This window comes from Mesoplodon bidens (assembly GCF_964165515.1).
Source record: "Mesoplodon bidens genome assembly, chromosome: 17".
NCBI classification, from domain to species: Eukaryota; Metazoa; Chordata; class Mammalia; order Artiodactyla; family Ziphiidae; genus Mesoplodon; species Mesoplodon bidens.
In genome coordinates this window covers 12,805,286-12,831,874 of record NC_138174.1, presented here as the reverse complement: position 1 = coordinate 12,831,874, position 26,589 = coordinate 12,805,286, and the positions used below count along the sequence as shown (strand labels likewise).

The window sequence follows — 26,589 nt, the reverse complement described above, 5'->3', positions numbered from 1 at the left end:
GAAAGACACTACATAATGATCAAGGGTTCAATCCAAGAAGATATAAGAATTATAAATATATATGCACCAACATAGGACCATCTCAATACATAAGGCAACAGCTAACAGCTATAAAACAGGAAATCAACAGTAAAACAGTAATAGTGGGGGACTTTAACACCTCAGTTACACCAATGGACAGATCATCCAAAATGAAAATAAATAAGGAAACAGAAGTTTTAAATGACACAATAGACCAGATAGATTTAATTGATATTTACAGGACATTCCATCCAAAAACAGCAGATTATACTTTCTTCTCACATGTGCACGGAACATTCTCCAGGATAGATCACATCTTGGGTCACAAATCAAGCCTTGGTAAATTTAAGAAAACTGAAATCATATCAAGCATCTTTTCTGACCACAACGCTATGAGATTAGAAATGAATTACAGGGAAAAAAATGTAAAAAACACGAACACATGGAGGCTAAACAATACATTACTAAATAACCAAAAGATCACTGAAGAAATCAAAGAGGAAATCAGAAAATACCTAGAGACAAATGACAATGAAAACAAAACGATCCAAAACCTATGGGATGCAGCAAAAGCAGTTCTAAGAGGGAACTTTATAGCTATACAAGCCTACCTCAAGAAACAAGAAAAATCTCAAATAAACAATCTAACCTTACACCTAAAGGAACTAGGGAAAGAAGAACAAACAAAACCCAAAGTTAGCAGAAGGAAAGAAATCATAGAGATCAGAGCAGAAATAAATGAAATAGGAACAACGAAAACAATACCAAAGATCAATAAAACTAAAAGCCAGTTATTTGAGAAGATAAACAAAGTTGATAAACCTTTAGCCAGATTCATCAAGAAAAAGAGGGAGAAGACTCAAATCAATAAAATTAGAAATGAAAAAGGAGGAGTTACAACAGAAACTGCAGAAATACAAAGCATCCTAAGAGACTACTACAAGCAACTCTATGCCAATAGAATGGACAACCTGGAAGAAATGGACAAATTTGTAGTAAGGTATAACCTTCCAACACTGAACCAGGAAGAAACAGACAATATGAACAGACCAATCACAAGTAATGAAATTGAAACTGTGATTAAAAATCTTCCAACAAACAGAAGTCCAGGACCAGATGGCTTCACAGATGAATTCTATCAAACATTTAGAGAAGAGATAACACCCAACCTTCTCAAACTCTTCCAAAAAAATTGCAGAGGAAGGAACACTCCAAAACTCATTCTATGAGGGCACCATCACCCTGATACCAAAACCAGACAAAGACACTACAAAAAAAAAAAATTCCAGACCAGTATCACTGATGAATATAGATGCAAAAATACTCAACAAAAAACTAGCAAACAATCCAACAACACATTCAAAGGATCATACACCATGATCAAGTGGGATTTATCCCAGGGATGCAAGGATTCTTCAATATATGCAAATCAATCAATGTGATACACCATTTTAACAAATTAAAGAATAAAAACCATATGATCATCTCAATAGATGCAGAAAAAGCTTTTGACAAAATTCAACACCTATTTTTGATAAAAACTCTCCAGAAAGTGGGCATAGAGGGAACCTCTCTCAACATAATAAAGGCCATATATGACAAACCCACAGCAAACATCATTCTCAATGGTGAAAACTGAAAGCATTTCCTCTAAGATCAGGAAGAAGACAAGGATGTCCACTCTTGCCACTATAATTCAACATAGTTTTGGAAGTCCTAGCCATGGCATTCAGAGAAGAAAAAGAAATAAAAGGAATACAAATTGGAAAAGAAGAAGTAAAACTGTCACTGTTTGCAGATGACATGATACTATACATAGAGAATCCTAAAGATGCCACCAGAAAACTACTAGAGCTAATCAATGAATCTGGTAAAGTTGCAGGATACAAAATTAATGCACAGGAATCTCTTGCATTCCTATATACTAATGATGAAAAATCTGAAAGAGAAATTAAAGAAACACTCCCATTTACCACTGCATCAAAAAGAATAAAATACCTAGGAATAAACCTACCTAGGGAGACAAAAGACCTATATGCAGAAAACTATAAGACACTGATGAAAGAAATTAAAGATGATACCAACAGATGGAGAGATATACCACGTTCTTGGATTGGAAGAATCAATACTGTGAAAATTACTATACTACCCAAAGCAATCTACATATTCAATGCAATCCCTATCAAATTACCAGTGGCATTTTTTACAGAACTAGAACAAAATGTCTTAAATTTGTATGGAGACACAGAAGACCCCGAATAGCCAAAGCAGTCTTGAGGGAAAAAAGTGGAGCTGGAGGAATCAGACTCCCTGACTTCAGACTATACTACAAAGCTACAGTAATCAAGACAATATGGTACTGGCACAAAAACAGAAATACAGATCACTGGAACAAGATAGAAAGCCCAGAGATAAACCCACGCACCTATGGTCTGCTAATCTATGACAAAGGAGGCAAGGATATACAGTGGAGAAAAGACAGTCTCTTCAATAAGTGGTGCTGGGAAAACTGGACAGCTACATATAAAAGAATGAAATTAGAAAACTCCCTAACACCATACAGAAAAATAAACTCAAAATTGATTAGAGACCTAAATGTAAGACAGGACACTATAAAACTCTTAGAGGAAAACATAGGAAGAACACTCTTTGACATAAATCACAGCAGGATATTTTTTGATCCACCTCCTAGAGTAATGGAAATAAAAACAAAAATAAACAAATGGAACCTAATGAAACTTCAAAGCTTTTGCACAGCAAAGGAGACCATAAACAAGACGAAAAGACAACCCTCAGAATGGGAGAAAATATTTGCAAACAAATCAACGGACAAAGGATTAATCTCCAAAATATATAAACAGCTCATATCATATCTGATAAAGGAGTAGTATCCAGAATATATAAATTATTCTTACAACTCAACTATAAAAAGAAAAATAACCCAAGTAAAAGATGGGCAAAAGATCTGGATAAACATTTCTCCAAAGAAGATATACAAATGATTGATAAGCATACAACAAGATGCTCAACATCATCAGCCATTAAGGAAATGCAAACCAAAACCACAATGAGGTATCACTGCTCATTTACTAGGACGGCTGTAATCAAAAAGACAGACAATAACAAATGTTGGCAAGGACTTGGAGAAATTGGAGCGTCCTCATACACTGCTGGTGGGAATGTAAAATTGTATAGCCAGTTTGGAAAACAGTCTGCCACTTCCTTAAAAGGTTAAATAGAGTTATCATATGATTTAATAATAATTCCATCCCTGGATAAATACCCAAGAGAAAAAATATATATACGTGCACACTAAAACTTATACATGAGTATTTATAACAACATTAATCAAAATAACCAAAAAGTAGAAACAAACCAAATGGCCCTGAATTGATGAATAAATAAATAAAATGTGATATATCCATATGATGGAATATTCAGCAATAAAAAGAAATGAGGTTGGGACTGTACAAAGATCCAGTAAGGGAAACTAAATAGAAGCAATGAATGAGATAAGAAGACCCAACCCTTGCAACCACCCTGGCAGCTCTAGGTCTCACTGGTCCCACTTTACATACAGGTAAACAGAAGCTCAAAGTGGTCATGTTACAAAACGCCATAGTAAAGCAGTGCCAGAATCTAAACCCTGGGTTCTCTGGGTTAGTCCATGTTTTTCCACCCCTATAGGATGATTCTAAAAATGTATATATTATTGTTATTATCATAGTCATCTACTGTTTTGGCATGAGGTTTTTGGCCAGTAATTTACCATAACAGGTACATCGCTGAGTTAAATTTCTCCCACTTGTGAAGAACACAAACAACACATAGCAGCATGCGCAATCAAAATTCTTAAATGATTAAATTGAAGAACTTCTTTGGACTCACAAGGCTACCCGTAGCAAGGCAAGTTTCTTATGAAGTTCTGGAGATAGCACTGGGAAACGGGCCTGAGAACAGCCCCAGAGAGGAAGCAGTTTCAGATATCCACTGTAGCCGCGGATATGTAAATTCACTTCCTCCTCTCCTTTGCTGCTCAGTGCTTTTTACTCCATGTTTGGTTTCACCAGTATTCTTCCTTCTGTCCTATCTTCCTGTTTCTCCACTTTAACCAGAGTACTATATACAGTTAAAGCAGCATATAAAATGACTTGAACTTCTGGAGTACAGGAGTATTTAAATCTAGGAAACATAATTTTAGCATAGTGATAATGATTTAAAAATAGAAAGATTATATTGCAAAAAAACATATTTAAACTTTTAAAGCAGCAAACATTTATATTTGAGTCAAAAAATTTTTATCCAGAAATTCCTAAAATTGACACATCATTAATATAGATTTTTTTCACTCTTTTACAAAACTTAAGCCTAGATCCTTCATGAAGTGCTTTTTTTTTTAATTAAAAAAAATTTTTTTATGTGAGCACTGCATTTTTTTTAATGAAGTGCTTGTTTTTAAAATAAAGTCCTGACCTCTAGTGGCTACAATGAATTATTTCAATACCTAAATCTACTGAAGTCTTAACATCACAAAAAGGAGACAGCCAGACATTATAACCTCTCATCAACGTAACACAATAGGCAAAATACAAACTCATCTATGAAATATTTGTGAAAAAAATCAAACTTGGATCTGTCTAGCCTCCAGGTCTAATCTAATAACCTGGTTAGAGGAAATAAAGAGGAGATAAACATGTTAAACAATACCAATCTAGAATGTCAGAAATTCTACCCCACAAAATGTCCAATCTTTTTTTTTTTTTAACAAACAAAGGACATGAAAAAATGGAGACAGAACTTCATAGATTAAAAGTATCTTAGGGACTTCCTTGGTGGTCCAGTGGTTAAGGCTCCTCACTTCCACTGCAAGGGGCATGAGTTCAATCTCTGGTCAGGGAACTAAGATCTCACATGCCACAGGGCATGGCCAAAAAAGTAAATAAATAATTTTTTTTTTTAAGTATCTTAAGAGACATATTAAGCAAATGCACTTGTGGATCCTGTTTGGGTCCTGATTTGAACAATTTTTTTTTAATTGTGAAAACTAAGAAAATGTAAACACTGTGTATCAGACGATATTATGGAATTATAGTTTACTTTTATAGTGTGATGTTGATATTATGATTACTTTTATTTATTTATTTATTTATTTTATTTATTTTTTTTTTTTGCGGTACATGGGCCTCTCACTGTTGTGGTCTCTCCCGTTGCGGAGCATGGGCTCTGGATGCGCAGGCTCAGCGGCCATGGCTCAGGGATCTAGCCGCTCCGCGGCATGTGGGATCTTCCTGGACCGGGGCACGAACCCATGTCCCCTGCTTCAGCAGGGGCGGACTCTCAACCACTGTGCCACCAGGGAAGCCCTGTGATTACTTTTTAAATGATCTCTTGTAAATACATAGTATTTACAACTGGAATTTTTTAATTTTAAAGAAGAGAATTACAAGTAGAAGAAACTACAAATGCGAAGGCCTGGAGGCAGAAATGTGTTAAGATGAGATCAAAAAGGTCATGGAGGTGTGAGAAATAAAGGGTTTTGTAGGATTTTTAATGACTTTGGCTATGTGAAGTCATCAGAACACTTCTAGCAGAGGAGTGATATAATCAGATTTAGATGTTTAAAAAAGGTCATTCTGTATGGAAAGCAGATGTCAACAGGCAACCAGTTAAGAAGCTATTACCATACTATAGAATAAAGAAAATGGTGGCTTGGACAGCATGGTAAGAAGTGGTCACATTCTGGTTATATTTCAAAAGCAGAGCTGACAGGATTTACTGACAGCTAAATATGAGTGTGAGAAAATGAGAGACGTTAAAGACAGCCATAGTTTCCTAGCCTGAGCTATTGGAAAGATGGAGTTGCCATTTGCTGAGATGGGAAAGGTGGCAGGAGAAGACTTGGTGAATTTGAAGTTCAATTTTTACCATGTTTTTCCCCCAGTTTTATTGAGATATAATTGACATAGAATATTGTATTAGTTTCAGGTGTACAACATAATTTGATATATTTTGAAATGATCACAATAAGTCTAATATCCATCACCTCACACAGTTACATATATATATATACATTTATGGAGGGAAGGGGAGAGAGAAAGTGAAAGGGAGGGAGGGAGAGGGAGAGAGACACACCCCACAACTTCTTTATCCATTCATCTGTGTATGGATGTTGAGGTTGGTTCCAAACATGTGGGTGCAGATGTATCTTCAAAATAGTGGTTTTGTTTCCTTCAGATATATACCCAGAGTGGAACTGCTATATCATACAGAACTATTTTTAATTTTTTCAGGAAACTTCATACTGTTTTCCATAGTAGCTGCACCAATTTACATTCCCACCAACAGCGCATGATGGTTCTCTTTTCTTCACATCCTCACCAACATTTGTTATCTGTTGTCTTTTTGATGATAGCTATTTGAACAAGTGTGAGGTGATATCTCATTGTGGTTTTGATTCGCATTTCCCTGATCGTTAGTGATGATAAGCACCTTTGCATGTACTTGTTGACCATTTGTATGTCTTCTTGGAAAAATGTCTATTCTATTCTTCTGCTGGTTTTTTAATAAGGTTGTTTTTTGCTACTGAGTTATATGAGTTGTTTATATATTTTGGATATTAACTCTTTAACAGATATATGACTTTCAAATATTTTCTCCCATTCCATAGGTTGTCTTTTCATTTTGTTGATGATTTTCTTTGCTATGCAGAAGCTTCATAATTTGTTGGAGCCCTACTTGTTTGTTTTTGCTTTTGTTGCCTTTGGTTTTAGTGTCAAATCCAAAAATTCATTGTCAAGCCCGCTATAAAGGAGCTTACCTCATGTTTTCTTCTAAGGCTTTTATGGTTTTAGGTCTTACATTCAAGTCTTTAATCCATTTTGAGTTAATTTTTGTGTATGGTGTAAGATAGTGGTCCAGTTTCATTCTTTCACATGTGGCTGCCCAGTTTTCCCAACACAATTTATTGAAGAGACTGTCCTTTGCCTATTGTATATTCTTGGCTCCTTTGTTGTAAATTAATTGACCACATATGCATAGGTTTATTTCTGGGATCTCTATTCTGTTCCATTGATCTCTGTGTCTTTTTTTATGCCAATACCATACTGTTTTGATTACTGTAGCTTTGTAATATTGATTGCAATCAGGAAGTGTGATAACTCCAGTTTTGTTCTTCTTTCTCTAGATTGCTTTGGCCATTTGGGGTCTTTTGTGGTTCCAAACATATTTTAGGAGTTTCTTTTATTTTTGTGAAAAATGCCATTGGAATTTTGATAGGGATTTTAATAAATCTGTAGATCACTTTGGGCAGTATAGATACTTTAACAATACTAATTCTTCCAATCCACGAGCACAGAATATCTTTCCATTTATTTATGTCTTCAGTTTACTTCATCAATGTCTTATAGTTTTCTGTGTACAGATTTTCACCTCCTTGGTTAGATTTATTCCCAGGTATTTCATTCTTTTTGATGCAATTCTAAATGGAGTTATTTTCTCCATTTCTCTTCCTAATAGTCATTAGTGTATACAAATGCATTGATATTTGTATATTGGTTTTGTATCTTGCAAATTTACTGAATTTGATTATTAGTCCTAACAGTTTTTTGGTGACATCTTTAGGTCTTCTATATATGTCATCTGCAAATAGAGACAGTTTTACATCTTCCTTTCCAATTTGGATACCTTTTATTTATTTTCTTGTCTAGTTGCTCTCTCTAGGACTTCCAGTACTATATTGAACAAAAGTGTCATGGGCATCTTTGTGTTGTTCCTGATCTTAGAGGAAAAGCTTTCAACTCTTCATCATTGATTATGATGTTAGCTGTGGGCTTGTCATATATGGTCCTTATTACATCAAGGTATGTTCCATCTACACCCAGTCTGTTGAGAGTTTTTATCATGAACGAATGTTGAATTTTGCAACATAATTTTTCTGCATTTATTGAGATGATCATATAGTTTTTATCCTTTATTTTGTCAATATGATTGATTGATTTGCAGATGTTGATCCATCCTGCATCCTAGGAATAAATCCTACTTGATCATGGTGTAAGATCCTTTTAATGTAATGTTGAATTGGTTTGCTAATATTGGGTTGAGGATTTTTGCATCTATGTTTACCAGTGAAAATTGACCTGTAATTTTCTTCTATTGTAGTGTCCTTGGCTGGCTTTGGTATTAGGATAGTGCTGACCTCATAAAATGAGTTTGAAAACGTCCTCTCCTCTTCTGTTTTTTGAAGGAATTTGAGAATATTTGATATGAATTCTTTAATTGGTTAGTAGAATTCTGTGAAGCCATCTGGTCCTGAACTTTCATTTGTTGGGAGGGTTTTGGTTACTAATTCAATAACCTTACTAGCACTTTGTCTGTTCAGATTTTCTATTTCCTCATGATTTAGTCTTAGTAGGTTGTATGTTTCTAGGAATTTATCCATTTCTTTTAGGTTGTCTAATTTGTTGGTATATAATTGTTCATAGTAATCTCTTATGATCCTTTGTATTTCTATGGTAACAGTTGCAATGTATCCTCTTTCATTTCTTATTTATTTGAGTCTCTTTTTTTCTTGGTGAGTCTAGCTAAAGGTTTGTCAACTGTGTTTATCTTTAAAAAGAAAAGCAGGGCTTCCCTGGTGGCACCGTGGTTGAGAGTCCGCCTGCCGATGCAGGGGACACAGGTTCATGCCCTGGTCCGGGAAGATCCCACATGCTGTGGAGCGGCTGGGCCCGTGAGCCGTGGCCGCTGGGCCTGCGCGTCCGGAGCCTGTGCTCCGCAACGAGAGAGGCCAGAACAGTGAGAGGCCCGCATACCGCAAAAAAAAAAAAAGAAAAAAGAAAAGCAGCTCAATCTTTTCTATTGTCTTTTTTAGTCTCTATTTCTACTCTTTTAAATTTATTTCCTTCCTTCTACTAAATTTGGGCTTAGATTTTTTTCCTAGTCCTTTGAGGTATATAGTTAGTTTTTTTAATCTGAGATCTTTCTTGCATCTTAATGTAGGTGTTTATTCCTATAAACTTACCTCTTACAACTGTTTGTGCTGTAACCCATAAGTTTTGGTATTTGTTTTTCCATTTTCATTTGTCTCAAAATATTTTTTGATTGCCCTTTTGATTTCTTTGACCCATCGGTTATTCAGAAGCATGTTATTTAATCTCCTCGTAAATTCTCCAGTTTTCTTCTTATAATTAATTTCTGATTTCATAAAAGATGCTTGATATGAGTTCAATCTCTTAAATGTATTAAGACTTATTTTGTGGCCAAACATGTGATCTATCCTAGAGAATATTCCATGTGTGTTTGAGAAGAATGTGTATTATGCTGCTTTGGGATGGAATGGTCTCTATATGTCTGTTAAGTTCATATTTCTGTATATGTTTGTTAAGTTCATCTGATATAACATGTAGTTTAGGACCAATACTGATTTGCTATCTACAAGATCTATCCATTGTTGAAAGTGGGGTATTGAAATCCTCTACTATTACTGTATGGCTATCTATTTCTCTCTTCAGGTCTGTTAATATTTGCTATATATAATTAGGTGCTCCCATGTTGGGTGTATATTTACAAATGTTATATTGTCTTGGAATGACCCCTTTTTCATTATATAATGACCTTCTTTGCCTGTTATTAGGCTGTGGCTTAAACTCTATTTTGTCTGTTTGACTGATATAAATATAACTAAGCCTGTTTTGGGGTTTTTTGGTGTCTATTTGCATGAAATATCTTTTTTTCATCCCTTCACTTTCAGTCTGTACACATTCTTAAAGCTAAAGTGAAAGAGCATATACTTTTTAAAAATTCATTTAGCCATTCTATGTCTTTTGATTGGAGCAGTTTTTACCATGTTAAACTTGAAGCTTACTAGATAGATGTTCAAGAGGAGATGTGGATGAGTACGGAGTCCAGGGGAGTATTCTAGGCTGGAGACATAAGTATAGGAGTTGTGAAACTCTACCACTAACTCTCCTTTGCCTTTCTTAACTTCTCCAATTTCCTCACCTTTTAGGTAGGACCAATGTAACTGCCATTTTTGTAGGTTAAAAATGGTAAAATATAGGGCTTCCCTGGTGGCGCAGTGGTTGAGAGTCCGCCTGCCGATGCAGGGGATGCGGGTTCGTGCCCCGGTCTGGGAAGATCCCACATGCCGCGGAGCGGCTGGGCCCGTGAGCCATGGCCGCTGAGCCTGTGCGTCCAGAGCCTGTGCTCCGCAATGGGAGAGGCCACAGCAGTGAGATGCCCGCATACCGCAAAAAAAAAAAAAAAGAAAAAAAAAAGGTAAAATATAGCAATTTCATATGGTTCAACCAAATATAAATGGAAAGATTCCTACCCTATTTCTTAAGGCAGTTAAAATGTTCAATGAGATTAACGTGTGAAAATTTACACAGTAAATGTTTAAAGGATTGTTATGAGAGAGCTTGTCTAGTTACAAATTAGAAGAAGCATTTTCATAACTCAGAATTCATTCTCATGCAACACACATTTTAAGATGATTTCAGGTTTTCTCTATGTGGAATCTGTTTAGGGAGGTCCCATGACTGGAGTTAAAGCATTTAGCAAATGTTTGAATGCTCTGTGCCAGCACAAAGCTCATCACCTGTTTGAGAAACTGCTCTTAGGCGATGCTGGAGAGATAAAGTCTACCTAAACCTGCTTTTTATTTTTTAATTATTTATTTATTTATTTATTTTAAACCTGCTTTTAAAAATAATCTGGTCTAGACTTATCCAATCCTGGATCAATACCCCTAATTAGCATACCAAAAAGTGGTCCAGTCTTGACCCAGGACCTGCTAAAGTCAGTTTGAACTCCACTCAGTGCTGGATAACCTGGTTAGGCACTCTGTATCTAGCAGCAATACCTTAAAATGAAGGAATGACTCTAGCCAGAGCAATTAGGCAAGGAAAGGAAATAAAAGGCATCCCAACTGTAAGGAATAAGTAAAACTTCCTCAATTTACAGATGACACAATCCTATATAAAGAAACCTTAGGGCTTCCCTGGGCGCAGTGGTTGAGAGTCCACCTGCCGATGCAGGGGACACAGGTTCGTGCCCCGGTCCGGGAAGATCCCACATGCCGCAGAGCAGCTGGGCCAGTGAGCCATGGCTGTTGAGCCTGTGCGTCCGGAGCCTGTGCTCCGCAATGGGAGAGGCCACAGCAGTGAGATGCCCGCGTACCGCAAAAAAAACAAAAAAACAAAAAAAAGAAACCTTAAAGAACACACACATGCACACCACACACAAGTATTAGTACTAATAAACAAATTTGGCAAGTTTTCAGAGTGCAACATCAACACTCAAAAATCAGTTCTTTTTTAATACATCAACAATGAATAATCCGAAAAGGAAATTAAGTAAAAATTCCATTTATAATTGCATTTACTATGGACTAAATTGTGTTCTCCCAAAATTCACATTAAAGCTCTATGCCCCAATGTGATTGTTTTTGGAAAGAGGGCCTAGTATCCTTAAAATAAGAGACACCAGAGCTGCCTTTTCCTCCCTCACCGCCACATGAGGACACCCGGAGAAGGCAGTTCTCTACAAGCCAGGAAGACAACTCTCACCAGAAACCAAATCTGCCAGCATCATGATCTTGGACTTCCCAGACTCCAGAACTGTGAGAAAGAAATTTCTGTTGTTTAAGGCACCCAGTCTGTGGGATTTTGTTATGGCAGCCCCAAACAGACTAAGATAGCATTCAAAAAAAAAATGAAATAGATAGGAATAAATTAACTAAGGAGATGAAAGTCTTGTACACTGGAAACTACAAATATTGTGAAAAAACATTAAAGAAGACTTAAATAAATGGAAAGACATCATGTTCACGGATTGGAGGACTTAATATTTTAAGATAACAATACTTGTCAAAGAGATCTATTAATTCAACGCAATCCCTATCAAAATCCCAGTTGCCTTTTTTGTAAAAATGAAAAAGCTGATCCTCAAACTCATATAAAATTGCAAGGGATCTGAAGAGCCAAAACAATATTGGAAAAGAACAAAACTGGAGGACTTACACTTCCCAATTTCAAAACTTAGTACAAAGCTACAGTGTGGTGCTGGCATAGGACAGACATATAGACGGACAAAGTAGAAGTAATACTCCAGAAACAAACCCATACATCTATGGCAAATTGATTTTTGACAAGGTTGTCAAGTCCAATTATTGTGGATAAGAATATTCACTTCAACAAATGATTCTGGGACAACATGCAAAAGAATGAAATGGAATGCCTACCACAGAATGTATATAAAAATAAACTCAAAATGGATTAATGACTTAATATAAGAGCTAAAACCATAAAACTCTTAGAAGAATATAGGGGTGAATTCTGTAGAACCAAAACTAAAATGGAGTCACTTATATCAGGGACAAAATGGAGTTGGACAACAGAGGTGCATTAAAGAAAAATGAAACTTTACCTTACCTAATGTAAGTTGCAGGAATTTACAGCCCTCCTCAGAAATCAGCAGAGGATGCCAGCCAATCCCCAAAGACCAAGTCTGCTCATGCTATCTTTGGACTTCCTTGTTCCCCTGACACAACTACACTGATCCAAATAAGGATCAGCTGAAAAAGCCAAATTACTTCTGCATTTACCCTATACACACTCTTTAGTCTGTGAGCAACTCAGAACTCGTCGCTCCCATAGCCTCAAGTTTCTTGGCTTGCAGGTTGAAATCCTTGTGATAAACTCACTTTCTGCTTTGTGTAAAACGAAGTGCAGAGATGGTTTTCAACAATCCTTATGACCTTGGATTTGGCAGTGGATTCTTAAATATGACACCAAAATCACAATCCACAACAGAAAAAAATAGATAAATTAGACTTCATCAAAAATTTAAGTTTGAAAATCAAAAAACATTAGCAAGAAAGTGAAGACAACCTACAGAATGTGAGAAAATATTTGTAAATCATATATCTGATAAGGGTCTAGTATCCAGAATATATAAAGAACTCATAACTTAAACAAAAAAACAAACAACCCAATTTAAAAATGGGCAAAGGACTTGAGTAGACATTTCTCCAAAGAATATATACAAATGGCCAATAAGAACATGAAAAGATTCTCAATTAATATCATTAGCCATCAGGGAACTGCAAATCAAAACCACAATGAGATACCATTTTATACCCGCTAGAATGGCTATGATCAAAAACAAAACAAGACAAAAGTTTTGGTGAGGATGTGGAGAAACTGGAACTGCCATACATTGCTATCAGTATGTAAAATGTCTCAGCCACTGTGGAAAACAGTTTATTGACTGCACAAATATTTAAGCATAGAATTACCATATGACCCAGCAGTTCCATTCCTGGGTACTGACAAAGACTCTCTCCTTGACTAAACTTTAGTCAGGCTCCTCTAAGCCCTCTTAGCCTCTACTTTAGTATCGGTCTTGTGGGATCTGCATCAACCAGATGTAGTAAGAATCCAGCTAGGTCAGTTTAGAGAAAACCCCTACCGGGGTATCTGATCACCCTCAATATCTGATCGGATTCTTCATCCCCCCACCGTTAATAGCTGATCATCCTGGTCTGCCTTCAGTTAAGAATCCTTTCAAGTCGGTTTGGCCAGAATTCAGCCCTTACACCTGATATTTCCTTTTAGGAAATTTCCACCCACTGTTTCCCCGCCCCACCTTGGCTATAAATCCTTACTTGTCTATGCTGTTTTTGTAACTGAACCCAGTTCTATACTAATGTTTCTTCTCCCTACTGCAATAGTTCCTGAATAAAATCTGGGTTTTTTACCGCTTGAATTACTGTCAGATTCCAGGTTTCTTTAACAGTATATACCAGAAAGAGCTGAGAACAGGGACTGAAAACAATACTTCGACACAAATATTCATAGCAGCACTATTCACAATAGCTCAAAGGTGTAAACAACCCAAATGTCCATTGCTGGATGTATGAATTAATTGAGGTATATACACACAAATAAGATGCAATGCTAGCCATAAAAAAGAATGAAGTCCTGATACTTGCTATAAGGTGGATGAACCTGGAAAACATTATGTTATGTGAATGCAGACAGATGCAAAAAGGTCACATATTCCATTCACGTGAAATACCCAGATTAGGTAGATCCTTAAAGTCTGAAAGCAGTTGGGGTCTGCTAGGGTCTGGGAGAGGGAAGAATAACGTGTAATTGCTTAACAAGGGTGAGGAAATTGTTTTGGAACCAGTACGGTTGGTGGGTGCACAACACTGTGAATGTACTGAAGCCTACTGAATTGTGTACTTAAAAGTATTTCATTTCACATTCTGTGAGCTTCACTTCAATAATCATTTTATAAAAGTTTATAACCCAACAACCAAAGTTGTTTAAAGGTGCAGAATTACAATCAGACATTGCAATGTGCTCTGGTTATTCCGTTCCTGAATCTTTACAGCTCTTCAGTGAGGTGTTTTGTTTTATGGTATTAAATTCATTGGCACTTGATTGATAAACTATCATAGGCTGCAAGGCCTGCACTATTAAATACAGGAATGGTGTCTTTCCCTTTCATGAGGATGGGCTAAGCGAGAAAAGCTTGTTCCAAGTTTCTTTCACTGTAGAAATTAAACAGGGCTCCCTACCTCACAAAGAGCCACACGCTACCTCTCGTTTTACGGAGCTGGATGCCGAGCCAGCGAAAGCGCTCGTGGGCCTCGCCCCACCACCGGGCCTTAGTCACGAAAGGCCTCGCGGGGACCAGCCCCAGGCGGGAGCATCCTGGCGTCGAGCCTCCTGGCCGCGGCCCCGCCTTCCCACCTCTACCGCTTCCGCCCGCGGTCGCCCGCCCAGCGCGCCAATCGGAAGCGCGGGCGCCGTAACAGGCGGTCGGCGCGGCTGCAAGGGGGCGTGCGGACCGAGCGGCGGGCGGGCGCGCAGCCGGCAGCGCGGCGCCGAGGTCGGCGCGTCACGTTCTGCGCGGCGATATCCTGAGGCGGCGGCCCGCACAGGTGGGCTGCGGCGGGTGGCGGTGGCGCGCCTGCGGACGGGGTAGGCGCGCGAGATTCGGGGCGGGGTCAGAGGTGAGCGAGCGGCTTCCCGAGTGGCTTTTCGCCGCTTCCGGGGCCCGGAGCCTGAAGGAGGAAGGCCGTGTCCCCGGAGACGCGGTGGGCCAGGTCGAGCCAGCCGCCCTCCCGGCGGTCCCTCCGTTGCCTCGCGCGGTGCTGCCAAGTCACGCTTTTCATCTTAGTTTTGACCCTTGGGTTCCAGTTACAGGTATTTCCGGAAACTCGCAAGAATTGCGCGTAGCGCTTCTTTCGGGGCGGGGTTCTCGGTGTCCATATTGAATAAAGGTAGTTCGCTGCGCTGTGGAGTTCGGCCGTTTTTCAGGTAAAGTCTGAGTTGTAGACAAATGCTTGAGCGGTTGGAGGAGACTCACGTCGATCGGGGAAATCAGTGGGATTGATGGCGACGTTCAGAATTGATTACTGGTCCTCGCCGTGGTTCTCGGGAGTTCAGAAATAAACTTGGCGAATAGCTGCCTCTGGAAGCCATCTCCGATAATCACCACCAGGCAGGGGCTGCGTACAGTGAAGTAGGACTCTCAATAGAAAGTGATTAGCGCGATTTTCGGAGTCAGATTGAGTACCGTGTACGATGGGTGATAACCATGATGTAAAAATAGGTCAAAATTAAGAAAAAATATTTTATTAGTCTGAGTAGAATCGAGGCCTTACTTTAAATGTTTTGCTTTCAAAAATCTAAAAATGGCTGTTGGATTGAGTGGTCTGGAAGGTTGTAGGATTTAGGAGAAAGAATCTTAATATTAAAAAGAGAGGTCTGAATTCCAGTCTAGTTGTGTGATCATGGGAAAGTCACTAGTTCTGAGAGCCTTATTCTGTAAAATGAAGACGATGATAATTACAGTGGTTTTCTTCCAGGGTTCTAGTAAATTATGTATGTAGTCAGAATGTTTGGTTTGTAAGTGGTTATTGGGTTTTTTAGTACTTAGTTTAAATTCACTAAGCCTTCCTCTCCATCCCCCGCAATTTAGTGACAAGAGATAGTCATTATCACATTTCACCTCTACCTAGTGTATCTTCATCTTTAGATTCAATGGTCAGAAAATTTTCACCGTAAATTCATCCTAAATCTTTCATGAGCTCTTCTAGAGTAGGATTACTGTCTTATTTGTTTTTTAAATGATTATTCCTGGAACCTGTATGGTGCTTGTCTTTTTTTGGTGGTTTGTGGGTTTTTTCCTGTTTTTTCCACCCCCTCCCCTCCTTTTTTTTTTTCAAACCTGAACTGGCAAAACTTAAGCTTTGGGTTCACCCAAAGCGAACCAAAACAATTTAACACGGAAAATAGTGTTTTCTGTCGCTTAAAGATGTGCTCAGCTGTGTATAGACACACAGGGGTGGTTACAAGGAGTTAGGTAAATAATTAGATTAAAAATAAGCTTTATTTAGCATCACTCTCAGAGCAAACATACTATTTCTGTGGGAGGCAGAGAGGATATAGCAGTCGAGTTAAACTGCCAGCACCTTTGAATCACCTAGGGAGTTCCAAAATGGTGATCCCTGGACCCTACTCCAGACCAATTAATGAGAATCTCTGGAGGGTGGAGCATGGGTATCCCACTTTTTAAAGGTTCCCAAGGTTACTCTCTTGTGCAGCCACGATGAGAGCTTGTGTGTTAGAGGAATGAGGTTCTTCAGGGGTGTATCTTGTTTGCTTGAAGAGGTGAAAGGCTGGAAGAACTGGAGCTGCACTGGAAAATGTAGCCTGGGGCATTTGGGGGAATATCATTAGAGGACTTTTATCAGCAGGTATGATGAAATGTATGATTTGTAAAGTGAACTGTGCAGTGACCAAGGCCAGAGGGCAGGCTGTTAAAATAATCCAGAGTAACAATGAAAGCAGCAACTGTGATGATAGAATTAAAAAACATTCTCTCCTGGGTGTTAAACATTTTTAAGAAACTGAGTAATGATTTTAGCTTGCAAACTGTATTTTGCCCTACCTAGTTACAACTTTTCAGCAATGAGGGTATAGATTGTCATATAATGAATTTTATTGTTACTAATTATTTTTAAAGGGTATTAGAAATATATATGCCTCAAATAATTTTCCTTGTTAATTACTAAGTAATCTCATATCTCTTGAGAGCTTTATGTTAATATAGGGGTTGTGTTATTTTTGCTTTTTCAGTACTCTAAGACTGATTTCTAAAAGTACGGTTTTCACCCCACTTCATCAACGCACATAAGTTTTCTCCTTTTTGGACCGCTATTTTATACCACAATGGTAAGCTACAGCTCAGTATGTTAATATTCTTAGAATGTTCTCTTCCTTCATCTCGATAAAGGTATCTGTATGAAACAGAAATATTCTTGTGAGCTGCCCAAGTTACCCTAACTGGGAAATTACTTAGCAATCACATGCAAAATCTTCTCTACAAAATAGGGGGCTCATCTCTCAACTCAGTGTTAAAATCATATCCAGATTACACAGATAATCTATCTGTCCTTATTTTTGTGAAGTATTAAAAAGTAATTACTTCTGTCTGCTTTACTATAGTCCAAATCATTGGCAAGAAGGATGGGTATAAATACAAATAGTTTTGGGGGCATAGGTTTCTCATAGTTTAAAGTTCCTCTTAATTTAGATTTAAAAAAAAATTTTAACAACAAATGTAACCTGCTTACTGCAAATAACATTTAAGCAGCATTAGTTTTAAACTTCTAATGGCAGATTTCTACTTACCACTTAGAGTCGGTAAACATACTTAGGGCTGGGCATTTAACTCTTGCCATTAAAGAATTAAAGACAAAGGAGAAAAAAATCACTTTCTGTTTTAAAGAAACAGCAGCATTTGACAGAGAATAAATGAACACTAACCACCATATCGGATAAACCTCAGAAAACATATATCTTCTCTTCTTGGGATCTTGCGTGTATACCCTTGCACTGTTAGAGAAAAGCTATCACAGTGGGGTTCTGACCTTGCCTTGTATTTTGCATTCGTATTAGCCAGTCACTTCCCTCTTAAGTATTTGAACGCAATAGTGAATAAACTATACTAGTGTTTACATATGCAAGTATATCTCACTGGAGCTTCTAAAGTTTTGATATCAGAAGATTAAATATTTACTTGAGAAGACTGGCTATTTGAAATTGTCCTAGAGTATACATTTGATTGTGTTTATTATAATTTTTTTATCTAAACTTACTTGAAGGTTTTATGGCCAAAATAATTAAGAGAACCTTGTGTTTTTGTCAAGAGTATATATTCAAAGTTATGTTCTTATGTTGGAAAATAGTTTATTCTCAAGAATCTCATCTTGAATCCTGGGAAACAGTTTCATTGAAATCTGCCCATAAGATATTTTAATAAATTAAATTGGTATAAATTTATTTTAACAACCTTTTGAAATACTGGCATATTTTAGACTTTTTTACTTACTCCATTTAGACGCTTGATATGTAGGGGTTCTATTGCTGTTTAAAAAGCCCAGCTGGGGACTTCCCTGGCCGTCCAGTGGTTAAGACTTCGCCTTCCAGTGCAGGGGATGCAGGTTCGATCCCTGGTCGGGGAGCTAGGAATCCCACATGCCTCTGGACCAAAAAATCAAAACATAAAACAGAAGCAGTACTGTAACAAATTCAATAAAGACTTTAGAAGTGGTCCACATCAAAAAAAAAAAAAAAAAAAAAGTACCACAGTGTTCATTGCAACACTATTTACAATAGCCAGGACATGGAAGCAACCTAATTGTCCATCAACAGATGAATGGATAAAGAACATGTGGCACATATATACAATGGAATATTACTCAGCCATAAAAAGAAACGAAATTGAGTCATTTGTAGTGAGGTGGATGGACCTAGAGTCTGTCATACAGAGTGGAGTAAGTCAGAAAGAGAGAAGCAAATACCGTATGCTAACACATATCTGTGGAATCTAAAAAAAAAAGGTACTGATGAGCCTAGCGGCAGGGCAGGAATAAAGACGCAGATGTAGAGAATGGACGTGAGGACATGGGGTGGCGGTGGAGGGGAGAGGGAAGCTGGGGCGAAGTGAGAGTGGCATCGACTTATATACACACTGAATGTAAAATAGTGAGCTAGTGGGAAGCAGCAGCATAGCACAGGGAGATCAGCTCAGTGCTTTGCGATGACCGATGACCTAAAGACGTGGGATAGGGAGGATGGGAGGGAGGCTCAAGAGGGAGGGGATATGGGGACATGTGTATGCATATGACTGATTCACTTTGCTGTACAACAGAAACTAACACAGTATTGTGAAGCAATTATACGCCAATAAAGATCTATTAAATTAAAATAAGGCCAACTATTTTTGTAATCATATGTATTCTCCGTCCTTAGGACTAGGAGGACAGGGTCTCTTCAACCTTTTCATGATTTCCAAAGTCTGGCAATATTTATTCTTCTCCCTACCCTCTTGGGATTTTGGTGGGTGCTAGGAGCTTTTATTCCATGCAACTTAGTAGATTGAAGTATTGGAGTCTGCACAATAAAACAAAAATATAGGTTCTTGTAAATAAAAAATGAAATTCTTTGCCTCTCAATGAAGTTAAAAATGACTGTCATTGTGAATGAAAAATACTGTAACTCTGTGTGATACCCAAACCACAAAACTAGAAAGAAATCATTGGTGGTGTATTTGCTTAATTTTTTTTTAAATCTAGTACTTTTTATTCTTGGGTATCATTACAGAAGAATGCTATACAAATGAGGAAGACAGTTAACCTTCTTATTTCTCCCTCTTGCCTTATAATAAGGGTCTCTAAGAAATCAGTGAAGGATGGGGATCTACTAGTAGATCTCAAATTGTACATGTAATAATAATACTATATTTTCATCATTTCTAAGATGCATTTGCTTTTACGTTTTAATTACTGAAGTGGTAATATGTCTACAGTCAGTGACATCTTACAGTTATAATTGGCAGCACTTTTTTCTTAATGTTAAATAATAATTCAGGCATATAACTGATGGTATCTTAAATTCATTAAAACATGCTAAGGATAGCCTTCATTTATTCTATTTTTGCTAGGCACTGACCTAGAAACATTGTATTATAGTTTCTCTGCATAATATTAGGAATTTCTAAGTTGATATTAGGTACCAACATAACAAGCCCCTCGGTTTTCAGGATTCCTAGCAGCTTAAGGGATTTTAGTCTTTGCTTCACTTTAATTGCATACCTGATGGCCAGTGTATTTTCCTGAATGGTGCTCTTAAAATGGTGATGTTTTTAAAATGGTAGTAGTTACCATATCCAACCCTCAGCCCTGTATCAGCTGCACAGGCATGGCCAGAGAAAATCATGGTAGCATTTCTTAACTAATTTGTGGTCATATTCAGGTGCCTGAGACTGCATATATTTTCTTTGTGCTATATCTTGAGCATACAATGGGGTGGGTGGAGGAGAGAAATAAAAATGTTAGACCTGTTTTGGAAAATAAAACACATTTAAACACTTAATTAGAAAATGTTATATGTATATTAAATTATGTTTGTGTGAAAATAACTAATATTACCAAATACACTATTTACTTTTTACAGCAACAAGCTTTAGAACTAGCTTTGGATCGTGCGGAGGTGAGGCGTGACTAAGTTACATATTGAAATAGTGTTGTCTTTAATTGACAGAACTCAGTTTTAAGAGATTTTCGTATGTGACTGTCAAAAGAGTACGTTAATATTAGGACGAGTATGCAAATTTTTCTGTAAATACGTAAAAACTACCAGATGATGTTTGGATCGTCTGTTACTTGGAATGCTCAGATTATAATGCTGTGGAATAGAAATTGAATAACACAGTGGAATAAACATTTGAACAGGTCATAGAGTTTCTAAAATTTTCTGTTTTAACAGATATTCTAACTGCTCAATTAAAGGGGAAAAATAGCTCAAATATATAGAGTCCTTGTAATTGGGTATGCTATGCATATTCTGAACAACCATAAAACATTGAAAATATTGCTAACCTGTGAAATCACAGTGGTGAAACTCTTAAATGATTTTGCTTATAATATAGCAAGTAAATATTGTGCTAAATTTTAGTGCAGTTTAAATTTCACTTGTTTGTAACATATATTTAGAAATAAAGTAGGTTTCCCTAAAAGGTATGATTTAATATGCATCAGAGACTTGAGTGACTGAACAGCCTTTTTAGCCTTACATGATTTATTAATACAGTTGTTCATGCAGTATGCAAAAGACAAGCTGTTTTCTTAAACTTCTCTTTTTTAGTATGTCATTGAAAGTGCCCGACAGAGACCTCCTAAAAGGAAATACCTATCTAGTGGAAGGTATGAATGCTTAATTAATTGATATCTTAGACTCACAGAAATATGATGATAGCCATCATTTATTTAATTCTTCCTAGACACTGAGCTAGAAATGTTATGTTCTGGGTACTTTGCATATACAGTTGACCCTGAACAATGTGGGTTCGAACTGTGCAGGTCCACTCATTTGCAGATGCTTTTCAGTAGTAGACAATACTGTACTTCATGGTCAGTGGTTAGTTGAACCTGTCGATGCAGAGGAACCACGGATACAGAGGGCCGACTCTAAGTGATACGATAATTAACCCCTGTGTTGTGCAAGGGTCAACTGTATTAGAAATTTCTAGGTTGGTTTTAGCTACCATATCCAGCCCCACTTTGCCCCCAGTTCTGGGGAAATTGGAGGAAAAATTACAGGAAAATTCAAAATGTTTATTTTATGATTATTATATTAACATTACTTTTATACTGCCTTTGTTTATTAAATTTTAGAAAATCAATATTTCAAAAACTTCATGATTTATATATTGAAGAATGCGAAAAAGAGCCTGAGGTTAAGGTAAGTATACATTTTTTATGTTATTACGACTTTTTAAATGTAGTGGAAGAGGGAAATTTGAAAGAATTAGATTTGGATGATTTATATTTTTGTTAGTGAACAAATATCTTTTCTAACCAGACTAGCCAGTTCTGCAGCTAAACCAGAGCTCTGGCTAATCTGGCACCTGGCAGAGATCACCTACTTAGGTAGCAGAAGGGAACCATGTTTGCTGAATAACGGACTATCTCACTGGGAAGTTAGAAGAAGCAAAGCCACCATATATATTATCTTTTGCATCTTTTTCTTCCTGAGAAGTTATTTGTAGACTGAAGACAGGAGAAAATTAAACTATTTCTTCATGGTGAGTTGCACTGGATAGTTAAAACTATTACAGGATATGTAGGAAATTTAGATGTGATAATAAAAGGTGAATTTGGTCAGAAAAATTAGTTTATGCCCAAGTTAACTTAATTCATTTTTATTTAGCATGAAAGTATGGGCAGTAGAAATGTAATAGAAATTGATTTCTTGATATCTTTTGGACCCTCAGGTCGTAAGAGCCTTAAAGGGCTCTACTGAGCTTCTGTTGTCTGTCTTTAAAAATGAATACCTCTTAGGCAAAAAATTGGTGGAATTCCAGTAGTATCTAACCTTTAAAATCTTTAGGAGAAAAATGATTGTGAAACCATGAGTAAATCTTATGGTATGGTTTCCATAGATTCTGTCGAGGTATAGTTGACATACAATAAGTTGAGTATGTTTGAAGTGTACATTTTATAAGTTTTGACGTGTATTAAAAAAATTTGAATAAATTTGAAGATCTAATTGGCTTTAATAAACAATTCATGAATTGGGCAGCATCTCATCTGGCAGAGATACTCTGAGGAGTTGCACAACATGGAAGGCTTTTATTATAAGGAGGGCAGGACAAGGAAAGAAAATCATCAGCAAGGAAAAAATGAGAGTTCATTGGAGGAAAGTAAAAGTGCCAAAGTGATGGCTTTTTGTTGGCTGAGCTACAGGTGTTTTGCATTGGCTGGGCTGCAGTCCTTTCCCATTCACTGAGCTTGTTGCTGGGAAGAAGAAAGTCTCCCTTCCCCGAGTTGGGGAAGTAAAGGAGTTGCATTTCCTGTTTGGGAGTTCAAGGTAGTTCTCTTCCTGGTGGGATCGGTAACTGATGTCTTCCTGTTTGGGGTAATTGATGATGAGTGGTGGGGCAGAAGAGCTCCCTCTGCAGTCCTTCACTCCAGTTTTAGTTGAGGTTTCCTTTTATTAATTTTCACAGTATACACCCATAAACCGTCACCACAGTCAGTATAATGAGCATATCCATTGCCTCAGAGACAGAACTAAGATAGGAGAGATACATAAATGAAGATGCTAAATTGGGGTTGACAGCCATTGTCCACCAGCCAGATCTGGCCCACAACATGTTTCTGTAAATGACCTTTTATTGGAATACAGCAGCACCCCTTGATTTATGTCTTGTATGTGGCTGATTTTGAGGTAAATAGCAGAGTTGAGTAGTTGCAACACAGACCATATGGCCCACAAGACTAAAGTACTGTCTGGTCCTTTAAGAAAGACATTTTCTGACTTCCCATCACTTTGCTTTGCTTTGCTTTTTAAAAATTTATTTTCAAAATGCAGTTATTTGATTCTGTGGTGATTATAGATCAAGAATTTATAATTTCTTTCTGCATATGACTGTGTATATATATATATATGCACGTTGAATATGATACTCAAAATGGATGTTTTTTGATATCATGAAAAATATTCTATTGACATCTTTCACAAATAAGATTTGATGAAAGGATTTATTATACCTATAAGTGGGTTTCATTTTAAACCATATACATTTCTAAAATAATAGATTTTGATGTGTATTAGGTTCCCTGATAGTTTTTTGGTTTTTTTAGCAAAGTGGTTTCTAAGGAGCTGTTAAATTGATTTACAGAAAATTGCTTAAATTACTCACGTCCTTTTAACCAGTTAGATATTTTGGGGTTTAACATTTCAGCTGATTAGAGCTGTTGAACTTGTTTGGATCTAATTTAGGCTATAAAATATTTAAGAAATGTGCTCTGTAACAGTACAACCAAAGAAAATGCCCCAAATTATTTATGTACATTTATACTTAATAGAAACTAATTATACATTACAGCATCTTTCTAAAAAATATTTACATTTAATGGTTTTCCTTTTTAAATATTTTTAATATTTGCTACTTGTGTACTCAGTACATATTTCATATTTAAGTGTGTTTATTGTTTTATATGTAGATCACTAGTTTTTCTTTGTGATATTAATTCATTTGCCTAAAACATAGTAATAGATCAAAATTCAGTTTACACAGATGTGGAAGGAGTATCAGAGATTAACTCAGGTCTGATTTTGTTAAATGATTGCATTCTTTGTTATGCTGGATTATTTTCATGAGCTCTGCCTCTTTTTAAAGCAGAAATTAAGAAGAAATGTGAACTTGTTAGAGAAGCTTGTTATGCAGGAGACATTGTCATGTTTAGTGGTCAACCTATACCCAGGAAATGAGGGATATTCTCTGATGCTCAGGGGAAAAAATGGATCAGGTAAGAACTTCCGGAGGGCAGCAGCCACGAAAATCCCTCTGCTAGGTGGGATGTGCTGTCTTTTAGAAGTAGCTTCTTAACCTGCTAAATGATCTGTCCTTCCGGTCGGTGATGACTTGATAAAAGAAGACTTTGATTCCAAATTGTTCTCTTTATGATGTTTTGTTAGAATATTAGAAGTTACCTCTAGTGTGATTAGCCTTCTGGAATTTGAGAAGTATTCTGACTGAGATCTTTGAAGTTAAATTATAAAAGACATAATTTTTAAACACTTGTCAAAATTTCCTTTCGTTCTGTTGCTATTTATGTATTTAAGATAGCACCAGGTGTTTTAAGGTATGTTTTTCTTCTGTGCTTTGAATATACTTTTGAGTCTGAAGCTTTCAAAGTTAAGCAGATTCACGGCCTTTTGAATAGATTTCAACATTTTATTCCTATTAATGTGAATATGAAAATAGAGTTTTAAAATATAAATACTCTTAGATTTCACTAAAGAGGCATTTAACTTTTGATACAGTGATGAAACTATGAGTTCTACAAGGAACTTACCTAGTTAAGAATTTTTTCTTGTGTTGGTTGTTAATTGTATAACACCAAGAGAATTTTGGTCTGTAAGTAGTCATTTTTCAGAGTGATACCAGATTATCCCTCTGACTTCCAGATTAGATTAAGCAATCTTCAAGGAACTTTTTAGTTAACAGATGTTGGAATTTTATCATATTCTGATTACTATACTGCTGGCAGTGATTTGTACTATGATTGTTGTGCCCGACGTTTTCCATAGTATGTTAGGTGTTTTCTCCTTTCTGCTCTAAAACTGTATACAGTTTATCAAGTTTTTTAGCAATATATAAGGTGATTTATTTTTAAGACTTAAATAAAGAAGGACTTTAGGAGAGCTTTTGGCTTTATTCTCTTTATTTTTTATCAGAAGTTACTTAAATTATTACCTAGCCTTTTTGGTGAGGCTGATCATTTTCTGAAACTTTATGTTTTAAAATTAAGATTCTGAGACCATTCGACTGCCTTATGAAGAAGCGGAATTACTTGAATACTTGGATGCAGAAGAATTACCTCCTATTTTGGTTGATCTCCTAGAAAAATCTCAGGTACAAAATTTTTCTCTTTAACATGTCCTTAGATTTGCTAGATACATGTTGTTTTGTGATGAAGGGTATTTAGTTGTATTCTCACTAGTGCATGGAACATGAAATGAGACATTGTACATAGCTATGTGAAAATTGGTTTATTGTGGGATATTTATCCTTTAGGCTCTACTGAAATGTTTAGATTTAGTTGATTCTTCTAAACTTGCTATAACAATTAACTCATCCACTGGAAATCTCCTTATAGCTACAATCAAGAAATTATGGAAGAAACTGCTTACTTTCTTGGCTCTCCAGCCATACTATTGTAGTTTACTGAGGAAGAAGAAGCCATCAGATGGGAACTCCCATTTCCTCCCAGCATCCCTACATCTCTGTCCACACTTTCTGCCTGCCTTCCTGTTAAAATGGATGAAATAAGCTGTTCCTAAGGCATCTTCTCCACTTTATGTTCTGGATCCTTCTCCTGGTCTTGCAGCTTTAACCTTCCTCTCTTCTATTATCTATTTTCCTCTCTCTAGTAGGTAAAGAATATAAGCATATTGTACCATCTCTCAACTTCTAAGAAAATCCTTTCCTGTTCTCACCTTAGTTGGTCTCTTAGCAAAGTTCAGTGTAAATAACTACTTCCTCCTTGAAACACCCTTCTTTTGGCTTCTGAGACATCACCTCTCTGGTTTTTCTCTTCCCTCTAGTCTTTCAGTCTTTTTTGCTGTCATCTCTGTTCCCCCATAAATACGTTCAGGGTTCAGCCCTAGGGATTCTGTTCTTTAGTAACACCCTCTCCCTGGATGATTTCAAACAGCTTAATGAGTTTTTAAAAATAACAGTTAATCCCTTGCTTATCTCTATCACAATGACCATCCCACCAAGCTCCAAATATACATATTTACTGGGATGTAGATTAGGTTCTTCAGACTTACCATGACAAAACAGAGCTTTTTATTTTTACCTCCCAAACCGGTTCTATTACCAGTCTTTCCAATCTGACAGATAACTATACTCTCACCTTTCACATTCAGTCCACCAGCAAATGTCAGTTGTACCTTCAAAATATATGGTCTT

General features: G+C 36.8%; 1 protein-coding gene and 1 long non-coding RNA gene across 13 annotated transcripts in view; one reads left to right on the top strand and one right to left on the bottom strand.

The window, feature by feature from the left end:
- LOC308605276 overlaps nt 1-14,794 on the bottom strand; it is a 265,069-nt gene extending 250,275 nt beyond the window's left edge. Inside the window, exon 1 of the long non-coding RNA XR_014013670.1 lies at nt 14,609-14,794. This is a non-coding gene — a long non-coding RNA (uncharacterized lncRNA). The remainder of the gene's footprint in view (nt 1-14,608) is intronic.
- A 77-nt stretch (nt 14,795-14,871) lies between these two features.
- Nucleotides 14,872-26,589, top strand: part of SUPT20H (SPT20 homolog, SAGA complex component) — a gene marked incomplete at its 3' end in the record, with an annotated part of 39,021 nt that continues 27,303 nt past the window's right edge. For 2 of the 12 annotated variants that reach the window (XM_081214481.1, XM_081214477.1), the window contains exons 1-7: nt 15,063-15,239; nt 17,178-17,273; nt 20,559-20,594; nt 21,249-21,307; nt 21,779-21,845; nt 24,289-24,418; nt 25,424-25,527. In XM_081214481.1, the coding sequence (XP_081070607.1) occupies nt 17,271-17,273; nt 20,559-20,594; nt 21,249-21,307; nt 21,779-21,845; nt 24,289-24,418; nt 25,424-25,527 (399 nt within the window). In that variant the 5' untranslated portion in view covers nt 15,063-15,239; nt 17,178-17,270. Of the gene's footprint in view, nt 14,975-15,062; nt 15,354-17,177; nt 17,274-20,558; nt 20,595-21,248; nt 21,308-21,778; nt 21,846-24,288; nt 24,419-25,423; nt 25,528-26,589 lie in introns of those variants that run through there. The other 10 variants (XM_081214482.1, XM_081214480.1, XM_081214484.1 and 7 more) reach the window with 8 other exon arrangements.